The sequence below is a fragment of the Formica exsecta genome, unplaced genomic scaffold (genome assembly GCF_003651465.1).
Source record: "Formica exsecta isolate Colony F162 unplaced genomic scaffold, ASM365146v1 scaffold237, whole genome shotgun sequence".
Taxonomy (NCBI): Eukaryota; Metazoa; Arthropoda; class Insecta; order Hymenoptera; family Formicidae; genus Formica; species Formica exsecta.
Genome location: NW_021849649.1, coordinates 28,083 through 55,232, shown reverse-complemented (window position 1 = coordinate 55,232; position 27,150 = coordinate 28,083). Strand labels below are relative to the sequence as shown.

At 32.2% G+C, this 27,150-nt stretch overlaps 2 protein-coding genes across 4 annotated transcripts; both read right to left on the bottom strand.

Annotated features, from left to right (window-relative positions):
• Nucleotides 1–67: 67 nt before the first annotated feature.
• LOC115235951 lies at nt 68–24,068 on the bottom strand. Its single transcript, XM_029808106.1, has 12 exons — nt 22,507–24,068; nt 21,449–21,505; nt 20,710–21,001; nt 18,912–19,374; nt 18,612–18,836; nt 5,035–6,707; nt 4,264–4,775; nt 2,414–2,529; nt 1,449–1,586; nt 794–995; nt 413–637; nt 68–221 (listed from the first exon to the last, which is right to left on the bottom strand). The coding sequence occupies exons 5-12, from the start codon at nt 18,726–18,728 to the stop codon at nt 133–135; spliced, it is 3,072 nt and encodes a 1,023-aa protein (XP_029663966.1). The 5' UTR covers nt 18,729–18,836; nt 18,912–19,374; nt 20,710–21,001; nt 21,449–21,505; nt 22,507–24,068; the 3' UTR covers nt 68–132.
• LOC115235948 (GDP-fucose protein O-fucosyltransferase 2) lies at nt 21,512–27,026 on the bottom strand. Of its 3 annotated transcripts, XM_029808101.1 has the most exons (9): nt 26,773–27,023; nt 26,455–26,591; nt 26,244–26,369; nt 25,434–25,701; nt 25,177–25,369; nt 24,937–25,114; nt 24,684–24,813; nt 24,376–24,537; nt 21,512–22,330 (listed from the first exon to the last, which is right to left on the bottom strand). In XM_029808101.1, exons 1-8 carry the CDS (start codon nt 26,916–26,918, stop codon nt 24,387–24,389), a joined length of 1,329 nt encoding a protein of 442 aa, XP_029663961.1. In that variant the 5' UTR covers nt 26,919–27,023; the 3' UTR covers nt 21,512–22,330; nt 24,376–24,386. The 3 variants fall into 3 exon arrangements, with proteins under 3 accessions (XP_029663961.1, XP_029663962.1, XP_029663960.1); XM_029808102.1 differs by lacking the exon at nt 21,512–22,330 and having other exon boundaries at nt 24,214–24,537; nt 26,313–26,369; nt 26,773–27,026; XM_029808100.1 differs by lacking the exon at nt 21,512–22,330 and having other exon boundaries at nt 24,214–24,537.
• Nucleotides 27,027–27,150: the final 124 nt, after the last annotated feature.

Below are 27,150 nucleotides of genomic sequence, written 5' to 3'. Positions count from 1 at the left end.
TCCACCTTATATATGCTTTTCAAAAAATTGTACATAAATGTTACGTTACGAATGATATCACCTGCATGATTGCAACCTACGCTGCAATTCGATATCGTTGATTCACATACTCATCATTCAAACCGCAAAAATTTACAGAATTCCGTCAATAGCGTGCAACACTCCATTCGTTGCTGGCACATTATGAGTTACAACGTGTGCCTCATTTATCCGTACTCGTCCTGAAACAACAATAAACGCCGAGTTATATGAGGAACTATTTCGTTTATTCAATATCATTTATTTTTTATAAATATTGCGACGAGTTTTTTATGAAGAATTAATTGAAGATATTAATACGTGAAGTTTACTATTAGGATACCAGTTGTGTAATAGAATAAATGAATGAATGAAACATTTGCAAATTACGTACCACCATTTTTGTGAATATGAACTGGCGACTGCGGACGAAGGGTATCCTTTTGAATGTAATACCTCATACCCGCTGTGTAAAGAGTTGTAGGAATTACATGCCGCGAGATTATAGCTTTTGCTGCTTCCGCACCGTCCTCTTCCGTCCAGATTGACGCGCCATTTTTCACGGACGCATCGGTGAAAGCGGAATCGATCGGTGCAAAGATAGTGAATGTCTTCGGTCCTAAAATTGAAGATTTAGATATATTAAATAATAAAAACAATCGTGAAAATTTAAAACAATCCATCGAATTTGCAAACGAAAAATATAAGAAGGACATCTCTTTACTAAGGATTTATAAATCAGGAATTGCGCTTTTAATGTGAGTTTCTAATTTACCCGCGAGTGTGTCCTCTAAGCCTGACATGTGAAGCATTCTGAGGAACATAGTGAATCTCCTCTCACGATCGGCTTGCAGAGTCTGCACCAAATCTCCGACCGGAAGCGGGAACATGACCCTGTCGACAGCATGAGCGATACCTTGAGGAATCTCGATGTCCCGTTTGTTGGGTGCGACGCGTGCCCCGTTTATCGACGTTACCTATTTGCAAACAATACAAAAATTACAAATGAAGTGAAACGTGAGCCGTGCGATATCTAATTATCTTTGTTAGATCTGATTATCTTTTGTATGTTAAGTAGGCGCATCTTATGAGAAGTGGATTGACGTTATAGTGCAACATCAAGCAAAAGCACGATTTCTAGTAAATTTGCGAAGGTCAATAGACTGAATCACGTACAACCACACAAAAGCTAATAAGATGCTTAATAAGATAATTGAGTATGTGTAATTTGTAGTCAAATATATATGAATATTTTCTTATTGAAAAACATCTTGTTGAGAAAAACAAAATAATAAAAATGTGAGAGAGACATGACGATAACGCAAAATGAACGACTCAATAAGATTAAATTAAATAAAGAAATTAAAAAGATTCGAAAAGACAAAGCTTTTTTCATCAAAAAATGGAAAAATTTTTAAATATGGAATTACTTTTATATCATTCCACTCGTGATCCTGCATCGCGTATTCATTTACTCGTAATTGCGTCCCAGCGAGACTGACACCGGTCATCTCATCCTGCAGGGAGTCGATCCTGAAAGCTCCTGGTATAACGTGATGAAGGAGGAGCTGTCAAAAGATTCTCGTCAATATAAATTTCTGTATAATTCCTAATATTAGCTACAATATTTATTTAGTTTATTATATCAAGAGAGAGAGAGAAAGAGAGAGAGAGACACAGAAAGAAAGAGATTGCTTAATATTAAATTATTATTAAATTTTTTACAATTTGATCGATGACTTTATTTTTTGTTGTAATGTAATAGAGAGTTCTGTAGGAAAAAATGTGATGAATCTAAGTTTAATCGATACAATCAGCTAGCTGACATTAGGGAAATCTATTGTTAGGAAGATAAATTATTAATGATGTTTATATATATGTGGTTTATATATAACACAACAACGCGTACCCCACTTAAGAGTCTCGGATTATCGTGAAACTTCTCCTCAGCTTTCTCTGGTCCTCCCAGCTGCACTAATAACGTCCTGAATGCCTTGTCTGTAGGGACGAATACAGTATATGGACCTGTAAGTAATATTACAAAATGATACAGCATATTGTATTGTATAACAATGTTACAAAACAAAATAGATTCCTTGGTTCATTAAAAACAAATTTTCTTCGAACGAAAAAAGCAAATTTAAGTAATAAATTATCGAAAATAAGGGGCTTTTAATAATGCTTAATTAATCAAGAAAATGGACTAACAGATGATAAAATATTCAATTAAATTTTACATAACAAAATACTAATTTAAAATTTAGTTAAAAAAGAAAATGTTCTTTTTTTTAATTAAAAAGATAGCATTTGACTTGTTTTCTTTTTTTTTGTTTTAAGATAAATTATTAATGATGTTTATATATATGTGGTTTATATATAACACAACAACGCGTACCCCACTTAAGAGTCTCGGATTATCGTGAAACTTCTCCTCAGCTTTCTCTGGTCCTCCCAGCTGCACTAATAACGTCCTGAATGCCTTGTCTGTAGGGACGAATACAGTATATGGACCTGTAAGTAATATTACAAAATGATACAGCATATTGTATTGTATAACAATGTTACAAAACAAAATAGATTCCTTGGTTCATTAAAAACAAATTTTCTTCGAACGAAAAAAGCAAATTTAAGTAATAAATTATCGAAAATAAGGGGCTTTTAATAATGCTTAATTAATCAAGAAAATGGACTAACAGATGATAAAATATTCAATTAAATTTTACATAACAAAATTCTAATTTAAAATTTAGTTAAAAAAGAAAATGTTCTTTTTTTTTTAATTAAAAAGATAGCATTTTGACTTGTTTTCTTTTTTTTTGTTTTTTTTGTTTTATATTATATGATACGTATTATCTCGCATGCGTTGTTTTATATTTTAATATGTAATCTTATTTTAAGTGAAACGTTATTCAAATACGAAAGGATATGCAATCTCGTTATTGTATTTCGATTGACAGATATGCAGAGTACTTTTAATGTTAATGTATTTATGTCGATAAGAACATTTTATTTTTCAGACATTCTCTTCTCCAAGCGCAATATACATGAATCTATACTGTTCTACAATGCGTTACAAAGAAGTTCAACTTGAACTGCATTCTTCATAATGCGTCAGAAATTAATTTTACATTAGATACATAGGGGGAATAACTATTACGTAATTCTCATGTCGCATTATAACACACGTAATTTTCAATGTGTGTGTACTTTTATGTTTAATTTATGAAATAAATTTTGTTTTATTTAGAAAAAAGAAATCAAAAAGCTAAGAGAGATAATGAACTAAGCGAGTTAATTATTACGCCGATAATTATAACAAGTATTTAAATCTCACGTGTCTTCTTTGCAAGATTCCGCGTAACGAGGAACGCCTTGTCTTTGTGTTCTCGTAAGATAGAGAGGCTGTGTCGAAATCTCGGCAAGTGAGTCGTGAGAACATTTTTCTAAGGAACGTTGCACGACTAAAGCAAAACACGAGATACAAATGACGGTAGATTGTGCAAAGAGAGGCACTGCCCATCAACCGGGATTGTTTGTACAACCGTTTGAGTCTGACAAAAACTTTGAGATGTAAGTTATCCTCTGCCTTGCAATATTGTTGGATGAGACTACAGCGATCTTGTAGTATTGCATGGAAGATGTATTTTGCAAAATTATATAACATCCTTGTAATATTCTGTATATGAAAAGCTCTATCTAATCTATTATCTTATTATTTAATGTATTATTGTATTGTGAATTTATTAATTTTTGTTTCAAGATATTAAACATTTTTGTTAAATATGATACTATCATATTTTGCTCTATACGTGCTTCTATAAACTATATTCTTGCTATAAGGTTCGCAAACAGAAATGGAATTGCAGAAATGGACTTGCATTAAATCAGTTATATCCAATGTTTACAAATTTACTGTCTGCAAAGAACTTGCTCACTAAATTATCCATTTACACTGGAACGACTATATCATTGGATAACTGGAAATTTTTTTATAGAATCATAAAACACCAAACCTCTGTCAACTTTCGCTTAATAATATCGATGCAAATTGTGAGGGGGAAAGTTTAAAGGTCTCCGAAATCTTCACTTTCATTCGTAAAACGAAAAAATATTCCTTTAAACTTTAAACAGCCATCTATATATTCCCCAACACGCGCGTTTTACATGTTATAAAAAAAGTGTTATAAAAAAAGTAATTTTTTACATTAGCTAAATTATCACAAGCATATTTAACAACCGACTCACCAGTTTCATTCAACACATTATCTAATCCTGATTGCCTCAGATATTTTGCCATAGCGAAAAGACCCTCTCTCCTCAACAGCGTGGCTAAACTTTCCGACAGAATTTTCGTCGAAGGCAACACGGTAGTCCTTTCATAGTCCTTTTCCTGAGAAACGATATTCCCGTTCTGCGAACTAGATTGCAAGGTGCTGTGAGATGATGCTCTCAACGTTGACGAGGCTTCCGTCGACGGTTGTCTAGAAAAATGTATGTAAGAGGTTGTCGGCGTCACTGTAGTCACGATTTCGTTCACCGGCGCCATCGTCGGGATAAATTGGCCCTTAGTGGACGATGAATACTTGGTGGTCACACGTGGAATGTGATCTGACAAGCTCGTCTTGGTTGGACTGGGATTTAATGCGTTGTATACGTGGCCCGTGACACTAGATGCCGAGGTCACGTATTTGTCGGTCGTGGACACAGAGTTTGGTGATACCGTAACGTAAGGAAAATAATCCGTCGTTGTTGACTTGCTGAAAATTTGATTTTTTTTATTCAAAAATCCATTGCAAGCATTGTTTATTCTACTCAAGAAAAATAGATAAAATGTAAAAGAAAAGAAAATTTTGAGTGAAATATACATAGCGGAAAAAGCCAAGTGAATTATATCTTTAGAATCAAGCATGTTGCGTGGAACAGAAATATTACATCCATTTATCGCATGATTTTCAAATAAATTAAGGTAAAGAATAAGAACATATTTATGCAAATAAACGTGTGATATGCTCGTACCTTTCGCTATGTTTTGAGGTGGATCTAAGAGTGGTAGGTCTGAAGGTCGCCGCCGAAGTGCTGATAGATTGAAGAGACGTTCTGGATATATCAGTCGACACTAAATTTGGATCGAAGCTGGACTCGAAATGTTCGAGCGTGGAAGGCTGGGTAGTCGATACAAATGAGCTGGGTGGTAGTTTCAATTCGCCTTTTTTTATTCTTTCAACGATGGACTCGACATCGGTGCCGCTTTCCTTGTCATTGGCGTTGCCTTTGACACCTTGCACTTTGTAACTGCCATCCGACTGCTCTTCTAACACGACAAACGTGACCTTCTTCGCCGGATTCTGAATGATCGGTGTCTTGCCGATTTCCTCGAGCTTTCCGTCGCTCTTCTGTCGGATAATCTCGAAATCGGCGCCTGGCGGCAGCACGCCGCCCTTTGTTAACTCTTCAAAGATTGCCTTAGGCGGCTTGATGGTGGTTGTCGTCGAGGATAGCAGAACCGATGTCTGAAGGGTTGAACTGCCGGTCGACGGTGTAATGGAGGACAAACCGTTCGGCGCATGAATAACCTGAATCTTTTTGCCGTTCGGCAATATCAGATCTCTGGTAGTGACATTTCTAACGATGTCATCATTGTCGCCGGACTGAGCCAGAGCAAGTTTGAGCTGCTTTAGCAACAATTCCCTTTCAGAAACCGCGGATTGTTGGGAGCTTCTGCTTTTACCGCTGGAAGTTTGTTGCGTAGAACTCGGTTTATCGGTTTGATAGATCACTTTGATCTGCGGTTTCAGTTTGTTCTGCTGCGCCGATCGATTTTCTTGGTCCTGAATAAGACTGAGTAGATTCTCCGGTATCTCCTGGTGAGTCTTGGAGTTTATTAGATGGAGTTTATTGGATGGCGAAGATGTGGTAGTAGTGGTCGTTGTACTCGTTGTTGGTATTGCCGTTGTATATTTTTTCTGATGATTAGCAATTGCCTTAAGAAAAAGATCTGCTTCCGATGGTGTGATTCGTCGCGCCTTTGGCGAAGATAGCAGCAATGGCGCGGAAGTCGTGCTGACAACAATCGGGGCCGATGTCGCGGTTGATAGAGGTGCCGTAGTGGACGTGAGCTTCTTTAGTTGCTCAAGTCGTAGCAGCTCTTGCTGCCTGCGCAATTCTTGCTGCTCATACAACAATTGCTGTCGTTGTTTTTGCAACAGTTCCAGCTCGCGTTGTTTCTCGAGATATTCTTGCAGCTGCACCGTCTGCTGATCGCTAAACAGTGGTTGCGACAAGTCTTGATGAAGATTTTGGAAGCCATTCTGGTTGTATTGGCCATTATTATATTGTTGCTGCTGGAATTGCGGTGTCTGAATTGAACCGCCGCCGTTCACTAAATTCGAAGCACTAAATTGCTGAGCAATCTTTTGTTGTTGTCGTTGTAAAAGTTGTTGCACCTGCTGTTGTTGTTGTAGTAATTGCTGCAATTGTTGCTGCTTTGTTCGATCGACCTTGTATTTAGCCAAGGAAGCGTACGGCGTGCTGGATTGTACTTGATCATACGGGGGAAAGGACGTTACCCGCGAGTTTTTGGAATCTTGCGTGGGACGCCGATATTGTTGTTGATGTTGCTGCACATCGCTCAGTATCTGAGCTTGCTGGGAAACCGAGAGACGAGGTCGCGGATCATGCACAATGTGACCCTAGAAACAGAAATTTACACAAATATATCGTTAATTCTTAAAAAAAAGTAAATCGTTAATTGTAAGTGTAATTTTTTGAAAATAATTACAATTTATTTTAAGTATATTATTTGTAAATAAGTTTTCGTAAACCAAAAAATCATTAAATATAAAATATAATTAAAGTTTAAAAAACTCTCTTGTTACAGTCGTCTTAATAAAATTGTTCTCTTTATTTACTATGTTTGAATATTTAGTGTGTTTTGGTGAATTCTTTCTAAAGATTTTAATAATGTATATTAAATTAATATAAATAAAACGGATGATATAAATACAACTTGTAAGAGATAAATATATAAGATATAAAATAAATAGATATAATGATAACGATACGTATATACGTTTTTATTTCAAAATTGGAAAATCAAACGATTGATTTATGTTGTAAAAATTTTTGCTTAGGTATAGCATTGTTGCGGTTATTGCTTTTCATTCATCCCGTACAATATCTCATGCAATATAGAATTTTTGTAATTAAATTCTGAGCAATTCGAGCGCGTTAATACATTATTCAACAAGAATATGTAGAAAAAAGTAGAGAAGAATATAAAAAATGTGAGTATAAAAACTTGTTAATCTTGTTCTTCAATTTTGTCAGAAATGACTGCGGTTAATTATTTTTGCATTTTCATTCTACTGAAATATTTTATAGACGTGCTATGTATATATGATAACAAGATAAAATCTTCTAAAAGCGAAAGCAAATACTTGGGATCTACTTAGCGATTCGTGACGATTCAATGCATGCCATAAGCTTGTGAATTATCGCACATGGATTTAAATTCTAAGGCGCTCGCTGAAAACTAATTGTAAGTGAAAATCGACGAGAAAATTACTTTGTGATTTAGTAAGAGTTGAAACATCGTACGTATTTACTCTTATCCTGTGCCCTAACTAGTAGGGCACAATTTAAATCAATAGATTGACATTTATTTTACGATATGTATTTTAATTTTTTAACAAAAAAATAGTCCTTTAAAAATAATTTTTATAATCACTCAAATCTGACTTATGTGTATTTGCGTGCGCGCAGTATAGTTTGTCTTACATACAGAGTAAAAGAACAGGATAATAAAAAGAAAGCTAATTAAGAAGAGATTGCTTTAAATCGTAAAATTAATTTAACAGGTTAACACTTTAATTAATTCTCGAATTTTAGAAGTAAACAATATTTATATATATGTATAAACGATTCTTAAGTCAACAAGTGGCCATAGCTCTTATGTGTGTAATATGTAATAAATGTAGACATTTATTTTAAAGATTTCACTTCTCCGATGCATATATGACAAGCTAATTCCTATTTATTGATCTCATTATCGCTATATTATTACGATACAAGACTATGCAAAGCGCACTCTCAAATTCATTGTTTCTTTCATTGTGTGCACGAGAAAGACGTGAATAATTAAGGTGGCCATAATTAAGAGAAGCATTGTTCGATCTCCCTTTCTCTTGGGTGCCTTCTGCCGTTGTGGACCCGTTGTGAGACAGGTCTCCGCGTCTTCTCGAGAAAGTGCGACCTACTGCAGTTTCCATTTCGCGCCTTTCGCATACATAACAACTTACATATCATGTTCGAATGAATATCGGCGTATATATACTGGTTCTTTATATAACACTCTCACGGTTGATATCCGCATTTTGCATCATTAACCATTTTTTCATGTGCAATCTACAGCTCTGTCGCGTTTATAAAATATTCATAGTATTTTTTATTCAGAAAAAAGATTCATGTTAAATTTTTTATAAGTTTCTATATAAATATCTATATAAATTCCTTAAAAAGTTTTTAGAAATAAAATTTTTACTATTATTTGTAGAAAAGATCTGGGATAGATTGATGATTAAAATAATAATTTAAATACCGTGAAAAGTGAGATAATGTTGAATTGACAAGTGTAAGGTTATTGATACTAGTTTCAATAACATACTAGTTCAATTTTAAATACCATGACGAGATAATTTTGCATGAGGGTACTGTGGGTAATTTTTAAAGTTATTTATACGATTGCATTTCGCAAGTTGTATCTCTCTCGTATCATTGGTTACAGTTTCAATTTTTCATCTGATTAATTTTAATGATGATAACATTATAAATCTTTTATATTTTGTCAATGATGAAAACTAATGACTCACAAAAACATCGATAAAAGTCGTTTATAAAACAAAAATTGTGTATTATTTTAGCACTGTGATACTTGTCTTTTCTGGAATTGAATCTCTCTTTTTCTCTCTCTCCCTCTCTCTCTCTGTCATAGTTGCAAATGAGCCACCTGACAATTTGTGCGATCGCCTCGAGAAATAGTTTGCCTGTCGGAAGATAATTGAGGCCTAGAAAGTGACGACGTCTTCACAGAGAAACTTTAAAGTACTGTAGTAAGAATGACGGGGCATCCTATTCGACGATTTATCGCGCAGATTTGAATTTTGCAGAAATTTAACTCAATATTGTGTCGAGTTCATGTCGATTCGATAAATATCGATAAAACTTTGATGTGACAAGGGCGGAAGTGATAAAAATAAAAATCTCCAGCTACTTTCCTAAATGACATTTATAAAAAAAAACCTGTTTAGAAATACATATAGGAGTATACAAAAAAATATGAAATAAATTTTACTCATGTTGTAAAAATAATTTTAAGAGAATATTTCTATTTCTTTTTCTCTCTATAAGTTAAGTCTTTAAGTGTATAGAGAGCAATGTTTTCTAAACTCCTATACACATATTTCAAGATGCTAAAAGCAAATAAATATAATTGTAATGATATTTTACAACCGACAGTTTATCATCTTATATGAGTCTTAATACAAAATAATGCGATGCAAAATGAAGCATATAGATAATGTCCAATACTTGAACAAACGGATATATTTCGCACGCACGTGCGAATAAATATTAGAGATCATGAATCGTATGTAAATAAATTTAGATAGATACATTATCACATGTCGCTTAATATCATTGCAATTATAACAATTTCTAGAAACAGAGCACTCTGATCAATACGATTTACATGAGAAAAACTCTCACTTTCGTACGCAAATTGATCGCAATTCGAGAATGGTTATTACTCGCAGTCTCGAAAATTCTCTCCCCATGGTAAACACACAGGGCTTTGGCAATTAATAAATTTAATGATTTAAATTTAGATCATGTAGTAAATGAATCCATAAATGTGATTCTTGCGACATTTAACTTGTCAACTTGAATCTTTTTAATTTTCAACATTATAAACACGCATCACAACATATTATAAACTTATTAAATCGCACATTATTATAATTTAAAATAGCAACCATTTTAATTAAACAAAAATTTTTAATGATTTTATTGTGTTTATTTGTAGCCGTTAAAGTTAATCCGTTTCCTAATTAAAAATTCCTGTGTATCAAATATAAAATAATTCGTAAGCTTTTTTGCACATTCATTAAATTTGTTTACTTTCCCAAACATATCGTGAATGATTTTCAGATGAAATTTATGATAACAGAGGAAATGGCATATATAATTCATCCCAAACATATAACGTCATTACATCCCTCTTACTTGCTTGAAGCGATTATATCGGTTTTCTCGGCAATTCAAAGATCAAGGAACAGCTTGAAAGTGTTTATAACACTCGTAGAGAAAAGGTACTAGGAAATCGCAATTGGAATAAACGTTCTCCTTTTTCCCACCTATGGGAAACTCGCAGCCACTGGGTTGCACTTGGCTTTTACGATAGTCGTGCACCGCACGATAATTGCCTCAGTAGATACGGACGGTAACATAATCAGACGGCGAGAGGCCATCCATATTTTTTTTCAAATTGATAATTTGAGAAAGATGTTGCATCTCTCTTTTTATGTGACGTTATGCAAATTTATCTGTTTTCCTCATTCGCTGAAATATAAAAATTGATTGATATAGTTAAATCTTTTTATTATAGAATAAAAAACACATTCAAAGTCCAAATTTCAAGATCCAAACTAGTTTGGTTCTTGAAACTTAAATTTGTTTTAATTTCTAATCTTTTTAAAATTTATATTAAACTTTTATTGCTATATTATAAATTTATATCTTACCATTCATGTAGAGCTATATAAATTGGTCTCGTATATCATACTTTTGACTTTTTCAACTTCCTCAATTTATTGTAATTTATTGTAAGCGGTATGTATATAAAGTTCTTTTTATGATCACTATATTGTAGTTAATTCATCTATAAAATATTTTGCTTAAAAGTTTATAAGAAAAATATTTAAAAATATTTTCTATTTTTTAGAAAGATTTGAAGAGAATAAGATATATGTATTCAAGTCCTGGATTTTACTTCCGATATCATATTTTTCTATAACATTGCTCAACCGTGCCCATACACAAATTGATTGAAAATTATAATATTATAGATAGATAATCATGATAGTTGGCAATCATGTATTACTCTCATTTTATACTCGTGATTGCGTAATTTATTGGCATGCACGATCGAACATGTGCATTCACTAACTGACATAAAGTACCGCATAGTCGCTTATGCAACTTACGTGTATTCCTTCACTTTTCTATAAAAAGAAAGGCCGAAAGAAAGGCAAGTTTGAAATGTTTCTTCATATAAAGAAAATTCTTCTAGCTATTACGTTAAATAGCAGACTATCTTTCGTAATATCTCCTATTAACAAAAGCAATACATTTAATCAGATTATCTCATATTATTTAGATTATTTATATAAATATTCTAATTCTCTTTATAGAAAAATATCCTTTTTCTATTTTCTGCTTGTTTAAAAAAAAAAAAATGTTAATTTGTTGCTCTTATTATATATCATTTTAATTAATAAATTATAAAACCAACAAACAACAAATAATTATTACTACAACTACTATTTACTACAAGAGCTGTCCATAAAGAAACCGAACTTTTAAAAAAAAAAACACCCGAATGCGATGACGTGGAGCTATTTGCCTTGTGGCACTGTGTAGCGGGATTCTTTAGCAAAAAGCAACTTTCTCACACCACGAACATGACGTTATCGTTCTTAGTTTACGTTTTATGGTGGTTTGAATAAGATTGTGTTCGACGTTCGTGGCGATTTTTTAGACGTGGCAATTTTTTTTTCTACATTTTCTTGCATAGTTTAAGAGAGGCAGTGAAAAAGAAGAGTAGGGGACTGAACAACAATCGCCGCGTGTTTTGCCAAAAACTCATTGATAACGCGTTTCTTCTTGTTCCTGTTAACTTTAATAAATGAAAATTTCTCTCAGAAATAATTAGTGGCGTGTCTTCTTGCCAAGGAGGATCTACGAGAGAAACTTCACCTCCGGGGTCAGTCGGAATTCGCACTTTCCGTTTCACTGCCATACTCGCGAAACCGCCTGGTGCATTTTCAACACGATGTTTCACGTGAAAAAAAAAAGAATCGGAAGCGGTTTCCAAGGCAGTTTCGCGCACGAATGAGAAGAAAAAAAAAGTGCACGCGGAAATTGTCCAACCGATCAGAAACATTTATCCGGAAAATTTTGCACGCTACGCGAAATTACGCTTTCGAAGCTTCGCGGACTTTCGACGACTCTTCTTAGCAAATCATTAAATATCATTAAGCATACTTGCGATACATTTCTCTATACGATTAAGAAATTTTGCATAATTAATTCGTTAAAGTATATTATACCGTAGTATATAGGATTTTAATAATAAGATTTTAAATAATATTTCAATTGGAAAAATTCTCTTGATTTAGAGAAATTATTTATTTTATTTTATTTAGAGTATGCATATTTCTAAGTGTAAAAATTATATTTTGTTTATTATATAAATAGCATTTTGCAATAAAAAAGTAACATTAAAATTTCATTTTTATCAGGCTGAAAAAATACTGCTTGTATAAAATACTATTTGTATAAAAACTGTACTATATGCAACATTTAAAATTTACGAGATCAGAAGTAATAAATATGATTCTCGAAATAAATGGATGTCGTTGCGTCATTAAATATTTGCTGCCACCGAAATAGGATTTTTTATTTTAACGTATTTGTGTGACGATACACGTGGGTACGTGGGTCGAATAGTAAACGTGACTGATGAAAAAAAATGAAAGGAAAAGAGTTTAGCCTTTACTTTATATCCACCGAGAAGAAATTGATTAATCAGACAATTACAAGGCGACGCATCACATCGTATCTTGATTTATAGAAACATTATAGTTCGCCTTTTTCTCATTCAAATTCCAAGAAAACTCATCCAGAGATAAAAAAAAAAATAAAATACAATAATTGTTTTCAGTAAAACAATTATTATTATTTTTCCCCATATATAATAAAAAAAATTTCCAATCGAATATCTTCGTACCTCTATTTTTGTAAAAATTTTGTTCAAATTCTCAAGCAGAATCATAAAAGATTAAGAGCGTGTAATAAAAGATACATATTATTTCTAGAAATTAATGTTGTGAGAAACATTAAGGAAGTCAATGCAACGTCACAATTACAACTTGTCTAACTAACATTCCTTCATTGTGCCTCATTGTAAGATTGATCAGTAAACGTAACTTTCTTCCCCATATAAGCATTGTGTCCTTACGTGACGCGTTGCTCGTAACGTTCTTTTCGGTCGCTTGTAATTTATCTTGAATAGCATTTGATCGCCGGTTATTAGCACTTATACCAATTATAGCGATCAAGCGTCGTCGTTGTTAGATCGAGTCTAGAAGAAAGTGAAACAATGCGATAATAACAACCAAGATTTCCCGTTTCCACCCCAACCCAACTTCTAATCTCAAGTCACGAGCGAGATTATTCGATGAAGCTTAAAGATATAAAATGACAAAAAATTAACTACCCAAAAATGTTGGCTTACGAAATTAGTAATAAGATGCTATAAGATGTTGAAGTAGCTAAGCGTTTACATTTTACAAAACAAAAGAACCTGAACGTAAACGCTCGGTAATTTTAATTATTGTAAAATATATATAATAGGTAAGGATGAGAGAACAAAAATAGGCGTATTATACATTACTATAAACGATTGTTTCGTTGCGTTGTAATTTAGTTGTGGAGGATACTAATGTGTTCGTGAATATTTGCGTAAGATTGTGTGTGTGTGGGAAGACGGTTCGCGTGTAGAAGATTCGTCCGGTGTTATATGTTGAAATCATAGTAGAGTGTTCTCGCGGCAGGATTTCGTTAAATAGCGTTTGCGTAAAGTGAAGCAGATCGCTCATTGGCCAACTGATAATTTGTCCGTTTCGTTTTACGATTATAATCTGCAACATTACGCGAAGGTAGGTAAATTGGTTTAGGCGAAAGAACAGGCTGTGCAAATTAGAGACACGTTCTACGATTGCAGCTAATTACCTATAATTATAGATTCGATTATCGATTGTATACTACGTAATTGACGATTGTGTAAAATTGATATATAATAACAGAAGCGTTATTATAGATACGATTAAAATGATTACAAAAGGTACATCTCATCGTTGCAATACTCAAAATAACATTTTCTTAAATTTTTATAATTATCGCGTATTTTACAGAAATCGTTAACTACTTATATTCGAAATGCTTGACAGTATATATAACTATACAATATACTTGCGAGATGAAAGTCAGCCTTTTTCTTCCGCATTCATTTTGTATCGCGATTTTAAAAATGCACAGTCTAAACAATAGTTTAATTGGACAACAACGGTACATATGTAATTAGTTTGATTTAATCGGCGATTATTTTGTGATAAACCAATGCGTCGTATGTAATTAATTTCATTAAAATGAATAATGTATTTTCACTTAAGATAGCTGCTGATACCGATTTCTTTCCGACACACGCTTCGTACTCTATTCTACTCTGCATAGAACATTCACAAGATTTCCAGCTAATAATAGATTGCGTAATTTCCTCTCGCGCCCGAGAAATTAATTACATCTGCTCAACTATTCCCACAAAATAATGAATTTCTGCTCCCGTCTTCGCGCCATATTCGCTCCGTTATTCTCAGAGGAAGGTTTCTGGAGAAAGTGAAAGATCATGTGGCATCCTTCACCTTCACCCATTGTCCTGTATATTTGCCTCGATCTCACTTTGTGTCCTCGAATAAGCAAAAATTGCAGAAAGATTTGATCAATTAACCGACAGATATAATGCAATTTCTTAATACATTAATCAAAAATTCAAAAGAGAGAGAGAGGAATCTAAAGAATATTTTGTATGGACGCGGAAATAATTCCAGAAAAATATTACCAACGAATACACACACACACACACACACACACACACACAATTCTTTTGAATCGTATATATGTGTGTATCTTAAAATAAATTTTAAGCATAAATATTTTATTTGTATTACACAACATTTGGATATATTTTAACAAATGCATATCATTTCACACACACATACACATACATAGTATGAATCATATTTAGAAGAACAGTTCTATACCCTTGTATGTGCGCGCGTATATATTTATTCTCGATATGCTCTGAATGTTCCCTTCAACAAGAAAAAGAAATAAGAAGAGTATCGTAGCAATTAAAGCATCATTTTAACGACTGAAGAAACAATGAGGAAAAATTACATTTGCATGTCTGCTATCAGGCCATATTCGATTTATGATTTAAAGATGATTTCTAACGCATGCCAGAAAATTGTTACAAAGTGATGATCTCTCTCTTCTTGCTTATAATGCGCTTATAATTATACGCGTATCGCGTATGTAAGATTATATATCAATAATTTTATTATTTATCTCAAAAGACAACTCACTATAATGTTGAGCGAATTACGCTATGTATGCAATTATATCACCATGGAAGATTAAACGAGTCAAAAAAAAGAGAAAAGTGGAATTCATAATTCCTCTTGTACAAATCACAGAAAAATTGTAGAATGTATTTGTGCGCTTTAACTTTTAATTATTTTTTAATCAGAAAACATAGTATTATACATAAGAAACTTTTCATTATAGGTATATATTATTTTTAACATATTTTTTAAACGCTCTTAATTAATTGTGAAAATATCATTATCGCGTATATTTTATGATTGTGATGTACACTCTTTTAAATATCATATATATAAGATTATTTTATATATACGAAAAGAGAAAGAGAGAGAGAGAGAGAGAGAGAGAGAGAGAGAGAGAGAGAGAGAGAGATATGACAAATACAATATGCGAAGTCTAACACAAACATTATATGAGAATAATTATGTCGTTACTCAAGTAAAATGCACTATTGTAAATATCGATTGTATTGTATATCTAATCACATAGAGATATTTCTCTCTTTTTTGACAAAGACAAACATTTTCTCGTTGTTCACCTATTAGAAAGTTCTTGTTTATATGCAGTGTGTATACATCGTCCGAGCGTCTCGGAAGAGGAGACAAACCGGAAGCTACTTCAACTGAATATCCGTCATATATACATATTTCCTCTTATACGCGCACGGAATACTCTTTGTACCATACATGGAAACTTGAACGTTTTCTCAGTGGCTTGAGTGAAAGGTACTGCGATCGTTCCACACCGTTTGGATCCACTTCCGATATACCTTCTCAATTAACGACAATTAACTTTCGAGAGAGAATGCTTCCCTTTATCGATTTAATAAAGAGAAATTATTTATATAAAATTGGTTTTTTTTTTTTACCGATATAAAAGTTGCTAAGATTACGATGGAAAAAAACTTTACTTTTTATTTATATTATAAATTTTTGGAACATTAAANNCTTCTTTTATACAAGTTTCTAATCGGTTTGGTAATCGGCAATTCATGCATCTAAAGAGTAATATTTTCTCAAATTATATTATCGATGGAAATCGATTTCAGAGAGAAATTTAGCAAAATGAAAAGAGAAAGATATGCAAAAAATGGAATACATTCAATTAGACATAGAAGATGTAATAGAAACGAGAGAAGAGATATGCGAGAGAAACCAGATAGAGGGTCAAAAGTTACTCTGTTAGTGGGTGAGCATTCGTTTCTACTTTCAATGCGTGCAATCTTTGTTGTTTTTCTATCACACTCTCCGAGTTTGAGTACAGTAATCACTAACAGTTTGATCTAAGACCTAGAGAAGATAAAGGAATAACTAAATTAATATAAATAATTAATATAAACTTTTTTAAAACTTGCTGTAAAAGCACGTGTTAAATGAAAGGAAATATAACAGGGATAAAAGTGTTAAATGAAATGGAATAATATTAGATATAGTGATATAAGAAATTCGATGATAGTTTTGCAATCGTCTCTGCTACTGAGAGAATTACAAATGCAAATAAAATTTCACAAAATTACTATAATACTTATTACGTATTGCAACATTAATTGTAGTTCGTAAAATTTTTATGCTATAATTAATGTAGCAGTATTTGAGTACGAACAGACAAGTATGATTACCACTCGTTCATCCTCATAAGAGAAGACGAATAAAAAACATAATTAATGCACAGCGCGATTCTTTTCTTTTTGTATACGATTACTGTCTCGGCAGTGAAATTTCACTAAGATTGTCGAGAAAGATAATCCGAGAATTTGCGATGCAATAGGCGCGCTAGCAACAATCTGGTTACGTCAGACGCGGCAATTTCATTAAATTTGCATATATTCCAATAATCTATGTGCCCCTGGCAATATACATATTAAAGCGAATCTGTGGGGAAATTTCGAAACGCGAATCCAATCAAACATTAAAGCACCCGTTGCGGAAATGCGCGCGAAAATAATGATTGATGGATTTTTGATATCATCATACATGTGGTCTGATCGAAATAAGTAATATAATTATTATTTAATATTTTCTTCCAACCCCATAGCAAATATATGTATTGATAACAAGTGTTATAACCACGCGCGATTAATATAACTCGTGCAAATAATTCCATCTCTACGAAAGCATTAATTTTTTGTATTACTATTATTTTTTTTACTTTTAGAGTATTTCTTTATATTTTTATTTATATTCATACACTATATTGCTTATAATAATTTAGAGGTTATTGTATTCTCAAACGTCATTTTTATTAACAAGAATAGCAATACTTCTTATGCAAATTTTATGTGTGGACACAAAATTTTACAGCTATAAAATGTAAGAATAATAAAATAATTTTCAACGTGGCTTTTCCTACGTATTTAAATTTTTTAATGTTCGCATTTATACGATTTGGTCACTATAGGTTTGTGATTTTAGAATGAGCATGGAAACCAACTTTATCATCGGGTTATAATACGCGAATTAATGTACTGTGAAGCTGCAAATAACTTCCACCTTGAGAGCGTTATCCTATCGCCTCATAATCAACTAAAGTGCGAAGAATATTGTATTGTATTTTCATATTTACAGACATTTTATCATTTTTATAAAAAACTGCAATTTTTTTGATAAAAATCGATACAAAAATCTGTGATATTGTATATTAATATTAATTCGTTTACTAAAATTATAATACAAAATGAAATTACAATTAAGCGTGCAAAAGATTAGATAAGTATCACCGTCATTTTTATTCAATTACTTCCGTCATGTAAATCTCTTGCCGGTCATTTGAAGAAAGTTTTTTGACACAGGGGGAAAGTTACAGCTATGCGATAGAGTTCAATAAAGAAAATGAAAGTAATTCTCTCGAAAATCATCACTCGAAAATCGTCGCGCTCGATAGTTTCTTTAATTTTTTGACTATAAGTTTAAGTCGGAAATTAGTTAAAACAAATATGTAAAATATTGTAAAGTGTAATTAAAAATTTCATTAAATTATATTTCTGTATAATTAGATGTATTAGATAATGTTATAAATGCGGTTTTTTCCTAATTTTAATTTTCATTTAATAATAAAATAAATAGAATAGATATAATTTTAAAATATTATTTTCTTACCTGTTGAAAATGCGGTAAATCGGGATTTAAAATTGCAGGATCGACTTCAGCAGCTATGAAGATGTCCACTCGCAGTATCAACGCGGTCCATAGAACGCACAAATATCTTCGCTTCATCGCGGAAAATAATTTTCTTTCTGGCTCTCAATCTCGACGTTCACACCACGACGAAGCACCTGTTGTATTCTTCTTCGAATTTCACCAATTCCGGTACATCAGAATTTTCTGTATTAATTTACGGATACTTTCAGTAGTCTATCTCAGTTGTTTACAATCCTTGTAAATGAAAATGAGATTCACCTTTCTTTTAATTATCTCGCTGAGATCAGATGTGCAGATGACGTTCCCCTTATTGTCTTAACGTTTGTTTCAACTTCTTCGATCTTATCAGTATCGTGTTCTCGTCTAATGGCGCAGAAGAAATTCTCGTCTCCTGCGCGTTTTCCAAGATACTAGCATTGAATTCAAGCGCAGCGCGTCTTCCTTCCTTCCTTCCTTCCTTCCTTACTTGCTTCCCGTAGTTGAGAAGAGGCGAGAGATCAGGAAGAGCCTAAGCTGCCAGTTGAGTTTAACGAGTTCGCACGTCGACGAGAACGAGTTCGGAACTGTTGAAGATCAGAAAAGGTCCGAGAGTTTTACTTCTCCGATGTGGGAAGAGTTCTTGTGGTCCGTCAGGTGGGAGACAGCCACCAGATAGAACGGTGAACGTTACGAATAAGGAACCCACTTCTTCTCTCGGTATTTTCCTCCGGCGAAGTATGCTCTATAATATCGATTAAACAAGATAAAAACAGAGATCTTTCTTCACGCGTGTGCAATAACATAAATCGAGAATAAAAGAATCTTTACACTAAACGAAGAAGTACTCAGCTTGTTCATAAGATTATTTTACCAAAAGGCCGAAGTTATATTTCACACAAAAATCACATTTATAATGTATGTGTATAATAAAAGAAAAAATACATAATCATCGTTTATATTCGCACGCGTGTGCAAATTATTATAATAACTTGCAGCCTTTTAATAACTGTTTAATAATTCTTATCGTTTCACACAATAAAAATGTTGTTCTATTTTTGCATTTTAATTAAACTACTCTAAAAATGGTTTATAATTATTAATATTTTAACCGTGCTTTGCGCATGGTTGTTTTGCCATTACATAAGGAATCCACGGATAAAATTATGGATTAAGAAAGTGACACGCTTCAGTTTAATAACTTGCAGTGAACTTTCGGAAGATTAAAAAAAAAATATTTGCAAGAAGCAATCGTTTAACCGTTTAACCAATGATCGAAGCGACAAAAAGACAAAAAGAAACTCCTTTCATATTCCGTTTCTTTATTACTAAATAAAAGATCGAAAGAGTAGCATTATATAGGAAACGTTTATTCGCTTGTACAGTATTACTTAACACTGATCGAGATCGAGCGGAAAACTTAAACGGACATTGGCCCATTATACAATTCCGTCCAAAACAGTGTTCCGGAGAGCAAGCAATTGTGCGACGTGGTGTTTTAAAACTGCTTTTTTTCGTGCACCGCTTCCTGCGCATAATATAACGCGATTTTATTCGCTGTTCAGCAATGTTCTCGCAGAAATGTGCGGCATATTAATCGGCCTTTAAACGTTCGCTTTTATATTATGTAAATTTTAACGAAATTATTACATCAATTAATTTATGAATTGTATATAATGCTTTTATGATTGTATTCGATATGCTTTTATGATTTTATTCATGTGGATATATTTCTGTTATCTATATACTTTATAATTTTTTTTAATTCTTTTCTTTTTTGTGTAAATATATGCCATCGTGTTAAACTAATATACATGTAAGATGAATACCGTGATATCTCTTAATGGATCTTATATTATCACGAATATAGAAAGTTAGTATAAGCCTTACGAAAGCCCTATCATTACAAGTAAAAAAAAAAAAAATAGATCTTGGAATTTTAGTTGAGCACGGAGCGTGTGAAGCAACCGAAGCGTGTATGAGAGCAACGGGAAGAAGCGAGTTCGTGCAACGAAATGATGATTAATAATTTACGCAATATAGCGATGTTATTAGAGAATCAAGATCACATGATACGTACTCGCTCGATCTGCGCCCATCATGAAACGTTACTTTCTGATTAAGCAGCTAAAATCCTCTCGGAATCGCTCCGGGCGACGAAAACGCGCCCGATTACAACAAATCTTCCTTTCTCCACTCTCGATTGTATGACGGCGGGTTTCATTTTGAATCGATTACCCACTTAAAAGAAGGATTCCATGACATGGGAAAGTTCGTCTGCATTTAATAAAAGTATCTTCGAACACCGCCTGATTGACTAATCTTGGTGACAAATTCCGTGAATGCGTGCGCATCAACTTTCTCTCTGAAAACTTTGATAAAGCTCATCACATTTTTTAACAACTTTAAAATGAATTAACATATTCTTGAAAAAAAATTAAGATTTATGAACATTTAAATGAATAAATTTTGATATATAATCGCGCACTATAGAAAGTTTATTGACATAATTTGTAAAAAAACTCTCATTTTTAAATTATAGTTGAATCAATATCTCAGCAAAGAAAAACTTTACTATTTTTACACAATATCCTTAAATAATAATTTTTATCCAATAAATAATTTTATTCTCAAAGTTTTATTTTTGATAGTATAGTAAGTAGTACTACTGTAGCACAAAAATTCAGTCTTAAAATGAAAAATACACGTATATATATTCACATATACTTATTCTTATACAACAGATATATATTAGTCATTCATTTTGCAAAACTGTTTATTGGAAAAAATATCAAATATGCTAATTTAGTATCATTTACATTCTAAATATCGTGTGCTAAGAAGTTGCATGCAGTTTTCCAAGCATATTACGAAATCTGGAAAACATAAAAACATAAATGATTAAACGAGAACAAGAATTTTTGCATGATAGGTAGTTATTTATAATCTCAAGCTTGTTCATTACTCAATATCACACACTGTATTTTATCAAATTAAGATGCCAATCTATGTGTACAACGCTATATATACATATATATATATATATATATATCGTTTTTCCACATATTATGACTAGGTCACATATATTTCTCGTTTCTCGAAATTGTGACTACATTGGTAAACACGATCTCGAGATTTTAACAATTTCAAAATGTTTCGATTTTTAGATACGCGCAAAATGATTTTGTCGATATCATGGTCATATTATTGATGTACCCATTTGACTTGTCTTCTAATCCTATAGAATATTTAAGATATTATGTATGAGATCAAAAAATTCGCTATAAAGAAGAAAGCATACAAAATATTTTTTAAAAATAAATAAATAAAATAATTATGTAAAAAGCAATCACACACACAATTTGTTGATTAATTTTATGTTACGAAATTACGATGTTATAACCGTTTCCAATCATAGAATTCCAATTAAGACATTAAAAGAGCCGCGTTACGTAAGATAACATAACGTTGTCGTAAACTTATCACGAATGAGACATCTGCCATGTCACTACGCGAAAAGTATTGTGTGGATATACGACTATATCATGTTTGGGAAAGAGGCTTTCCTGTCCGTGTGTGAATCCTCGTTAAAAAGCGTTTCACTCGAATGAAAGGGAGCGGAAGCGATCTTAATGAGGCGAGAATTATGCGATTCCTTATACATCAAGAGATCTTTTTAAGTTTTCAGTAGTGTGTAAAAGCTGTAAAAAATATCGCAGAGATAAATAATAATCGACCAATATTAAATAATTTAACAATAGGTAAAATATTTTGCCGATAAGATTAGATGAAAGAACGCGCTAATTTATCTTGATCGTTAATGATCATTAATGAGATAATCTGCGTGATGCAATATGTTAAATAACAATGATTCTACCGTAAAGAAAATGTTCGAACGTTTCTTTTTTACGTCTCAATCTTCGAGTTTGCGACTATCACCTTTGCAGACATTTTTCTGCTCGCCAAGGTAATTGCTCGGATAATTTGCCGCCAACGCGTTCGCCGACATTGTGGCCGCATTGCACCGCAATAATATCGCGTTGTAACAGCGGTGCACTGTACTTTCCAACTATCTAATTAGGTCGCCAAATATGGTGACACACACACACAAAGAAGAAGAATATTGAATAGAGAAGAAAAGATGCAAGAAAGCTAATAATATTCTTTACTGTTTATAGAATAAAGTTTAATTTCCTTTTCATTCTTATTTGGTAATTAATGTCCGTTTCTAAAAATGCGGTTTAAATTTAATCATTAATTGTAACTTGTAGAATGGCCAATATTAAAATATCAAATTTATATTATATCATATACAAGGGCTGTCCATAAAATAACCGAACTTTTAAAAAAGCGCTCGAGTGCGATGATTCTTTTTTCTTACATCACGAGCATGACGCTATTGTTCTTAGTTTACGTTTTATGGTGGTTCGAATGAGGTTGTGTTCGGCGTTCGTGGCGATTTTCTAGACGTGGCGTTTTTTTTTTCTTCTTAATTTCTTGTAAAGTTTGACAGAGGCAGTGAGAAAGCAGAGTAGGTGGTTGAACAACAATCGTCGCGTGTCTTGCCAAAAACTCATCTTTGATAAGGAACAACGCGTGTGCGGGTGCATTGTCGTGATGCAGCATCGATGAATTGCTGGTCCACGCTTCCGGCCACTTCTTTCTCACTAATACCTCTCATCTTAAACTCTGTAAGAAATTCTAGAAAAAAAAAAAAAAAAAAAAAAAAAATTGCCACGTCTAGAAAATCGCTACGAACGCCGAACACAACCTCATTCAAACCACCATAAAACGTTAACTAAGAACGATAGCGTCATGCTCGTGGTATGAAAAAGTTGCTTGAAAAGAATCCCACTACATAGTGCCACAAAGCAAATGGCACCAAATCATCGTATTCGGTCACTTTTTTAAAGTTCGGTTTCTCTATGGACAACCCTTGTATATCGATATTATAAGAGAATATCATTGCAGTTACAGGAAAATTTGATTTGGTTCTTCTTCAAAGAATCTAGATAATAATATTCTTAGAAATAGTATTCTTAAATTGAACGTGAAATTAAATAAGATTACATACATATTCATGTTTAATATATGTATTCAAAGCGTTTACTTGCATGCCGGTTTCTCCATCCTAGCGCCTGCTAACGTGAAAATTATTCGAAGATGACATCGATCGCGAAATCGCCGAAATCGCGATATTGTCATACATAATAGCGATTGTGTAAGCAAAGTTTTATGCAAACATCTGATGCTTTACGGGAAAAAATTCGCGATCATTTTTCATTAATAAAATTCACTTATTTAGACAGTAACAATTGAGAGAAACATATATTTGGGATAATTTGAATCTATCTCAATCTCTCTCTCGACTCTTCCATCTCTCGCGGCACGTTTCACAACTAATTACGATTCAAAATTTTATCGACGAATGGTAATGAGATTCTCAAAGTATTAAAATCGGGGAGCATTATCCCCATTCTAAAATCCTCGACATTGCGAAAAAAATAAAATTTGCGTGATGATTCAAATAAATACCAAAACTGATTAAGATAACGCATTAAATGTAATAATTACTTGGTAAATGTTTAGAATTAACCGCTTTACTTAGATTTTGATGAAAATACATTTAATCAATGCCTTTTTGCATAAAACCAAACCTTTGAAAAGTAAAAATCATCGCCCAATAGTGTAAAAAGAGTTATTAAATGTTAAAGATACCACTTTTGAAGATTAGGAAATGTCATACCATATAACATTTCACCAAACAATCTGCCATCGCCCAGTTGTTGAGCATTTCTTATTAGTTTTACATAAATTATTGAATGTAGTTTCTGGTAAAAAACCAATAATCTCTCTATCTTCTTGTATTCTATATGTAAACGTTGACTCATGTGTCCCTATGAAATATCTAATTAAAAAGAAAAGAAAAAAAAGTTATTTGAGATTTGTACATCTTACAAGTGTTTATAAAAGATGGCTTATGAAAAAATAGTCTTTGTTCTTAGAACTATATTCATAGTGAGTCATTATTACAATTTATATAAATATTCTTACCTAGCATATGAACAAATTATCTGATCAATAATGGCAACTCCACCGTCTTTAAATTTATTTATCACATAATCAGATGGTACAAACTTCAAGACCTTGTATTGAGGCATGTACGATTTAAGTTCTTCAAATTCTGAAAATGTCTGTTATTCAGTTCATATATATATATAGAGAGAGAGAGAGAGAAGTGTAAAAACAATCTTTTTAACAATTGCGGAGAATTTGTAGAATAGTTAAATTTGTAAAATAAATGTACCATGTTGCTCCCCATCTGTCGCAACAAACAACACAGTTAATCCAAGCTTATCCATTTTTTCTTGTAATTGAGAAGCAGCGCTATTTATTGTTGGTATTGACTCCTTATGACCTATAATAAAATCGCGTCTCCTAAAATGAACTGCCAAATATGGACCGCCTCTTGCATTCCGCCGACTCTAAAATTAAAATAATTTTGTCACCACTAATAAAACAATAAATAATAATTAATATAATATACCTCTTCTTTGGTCCAATCTGTAGGTCGATCTACATTATCATTCTCATCTGTGGAATTTAGAAAAGTTTCTCTATAATTTTTCGCAATATTATACAGTTCAGAATTATATCGCATGCTGCGTCTAGCTTTCCAGTATTCTTTAGAACCATATTCATCATGCAGGGCAATCTCCATGTGATCAAACATTATAGATCTGTAAACAGAGAAGAATGCTCATACTGTGTTTTTATATAAAAAAAAAAAAAGGAAATATTTACTTGTATTGTATCGGTTTGAGATTCTGATAAAGATAAGATGCCGTGCCATGAAACTTTAGACATTTTACATTCTGAGTTGTAATATTACGATAACCCCAAAATGGACTAGTGTATACATGTTGCTTTGATTTATAGAACTGTAAAGAATCAAGAATACAGTCTGTCACTTCATTCTTATCTTCAAATTTACCCGTTTTGAACATTTCCTCATCATTTTGCAAAATATACATACAATCGAGTTGTATTTCTTTGCTTCCAGATGAGTACTCTAAAATCATATTGTTATAAAGTCAAGTAAACCATTTATATATATTTTATTCAATCCAAATAATACTAAATTAAAAAGAAAAGATACCAATATATAAATGCATTATAAATTTGGACATAATACAGAATAATTCTAAACATATTAAAAAACAAAAGAAAAGATACACACAAATGTAGAGTTATATCTTCCAAGTTAAAAATCAAATTGAAAAAAATATTCAATTGCTTCTTGTTACATGTATTGCGTGTAGCAAATTCTCCACTAATGTCAACTATGTTTTTTTAATTATCAATAATGCAAAATATTTTCTGCAAATGTGTGCATGTATTTAAAGCATTTTTAATTATATTATTTTGAAAAAGATATCCTAAACAAATTATATACTTCTGTAACATACTTTTTTTTAAATTTTATATATTCCATTTATCCCATGAAATATTAAATATAGAATTAAGAATTAATCTGTACATATTCAAATTACATAAATATATTAGTCCTCAATGAGATCTTTATATTTCTAATAAAAAATATAAAATAAATACCTTCCATAAATTTATACATTTCAATGACTGGTATATATTTTTGCAGGCTTGTTATATCAAAGAAATTACCCCAGAATAGATACTCTTGAAATCCTGTATTCTGATGTCGCCAATGATATAGATTACCTAAATCAAAATTGAAAAAATGTATGATTATGAATATTTATTATGAATTCTGTAAAATATGTTATCTTCCATTCTTATATGTTACCCCATGGTGGTAAAACTAATTGCCACTGATATTCCTTGTCTCTTTCAATTAATCTTTTTAAGAAAACAGCGAGACGAACATACACATCTCTTCTCAGGTTGAAACCTTCTGGAGGATTTACGTCGTAAAGAATATAACTATAAAAGAAACATATTGTAAATCTTTATGTAAAAAATAAATAGAAATTTAGAATGTATAAATGGCAGAATTTCTTAAATTAGAATAAAACGCGTGAAAATAAAACAATTCAAAAATGTTTAATTTTTTATAACTTATTTTTTTTCTGACATAAATTACATATAAAATCTCAATTCTAACCGTTTTTGCGTAAAGTTGTTTCGAACAGAACACTTTTTCGAATTTTCGGCATATTTATCGAATACTTCACAAAATTCAAGTTCGTTACCATTTACGATACACGCAAAAATAAAAATAATAATATGCAGAACTTTAAATATAAGCATTTCTTCGAATTATATGTATGTTAATGTATATATAAGTTTGTTCTTTTTATTTAGGTTTATAAGAATTTTTGATCAAGTTTAGGGCCAATTTCACCAAGTCCGGTTAGATGAACCGACGGTTAAAATTAGCAGGGTGGCCAAACAGAGCCGTATTAGCATCTTAAGGGCCAATTTCACCAAGGATGCGTTCCGTTTCACGCATTGAGCGCATAGATCGCCTGGAAATCTATAG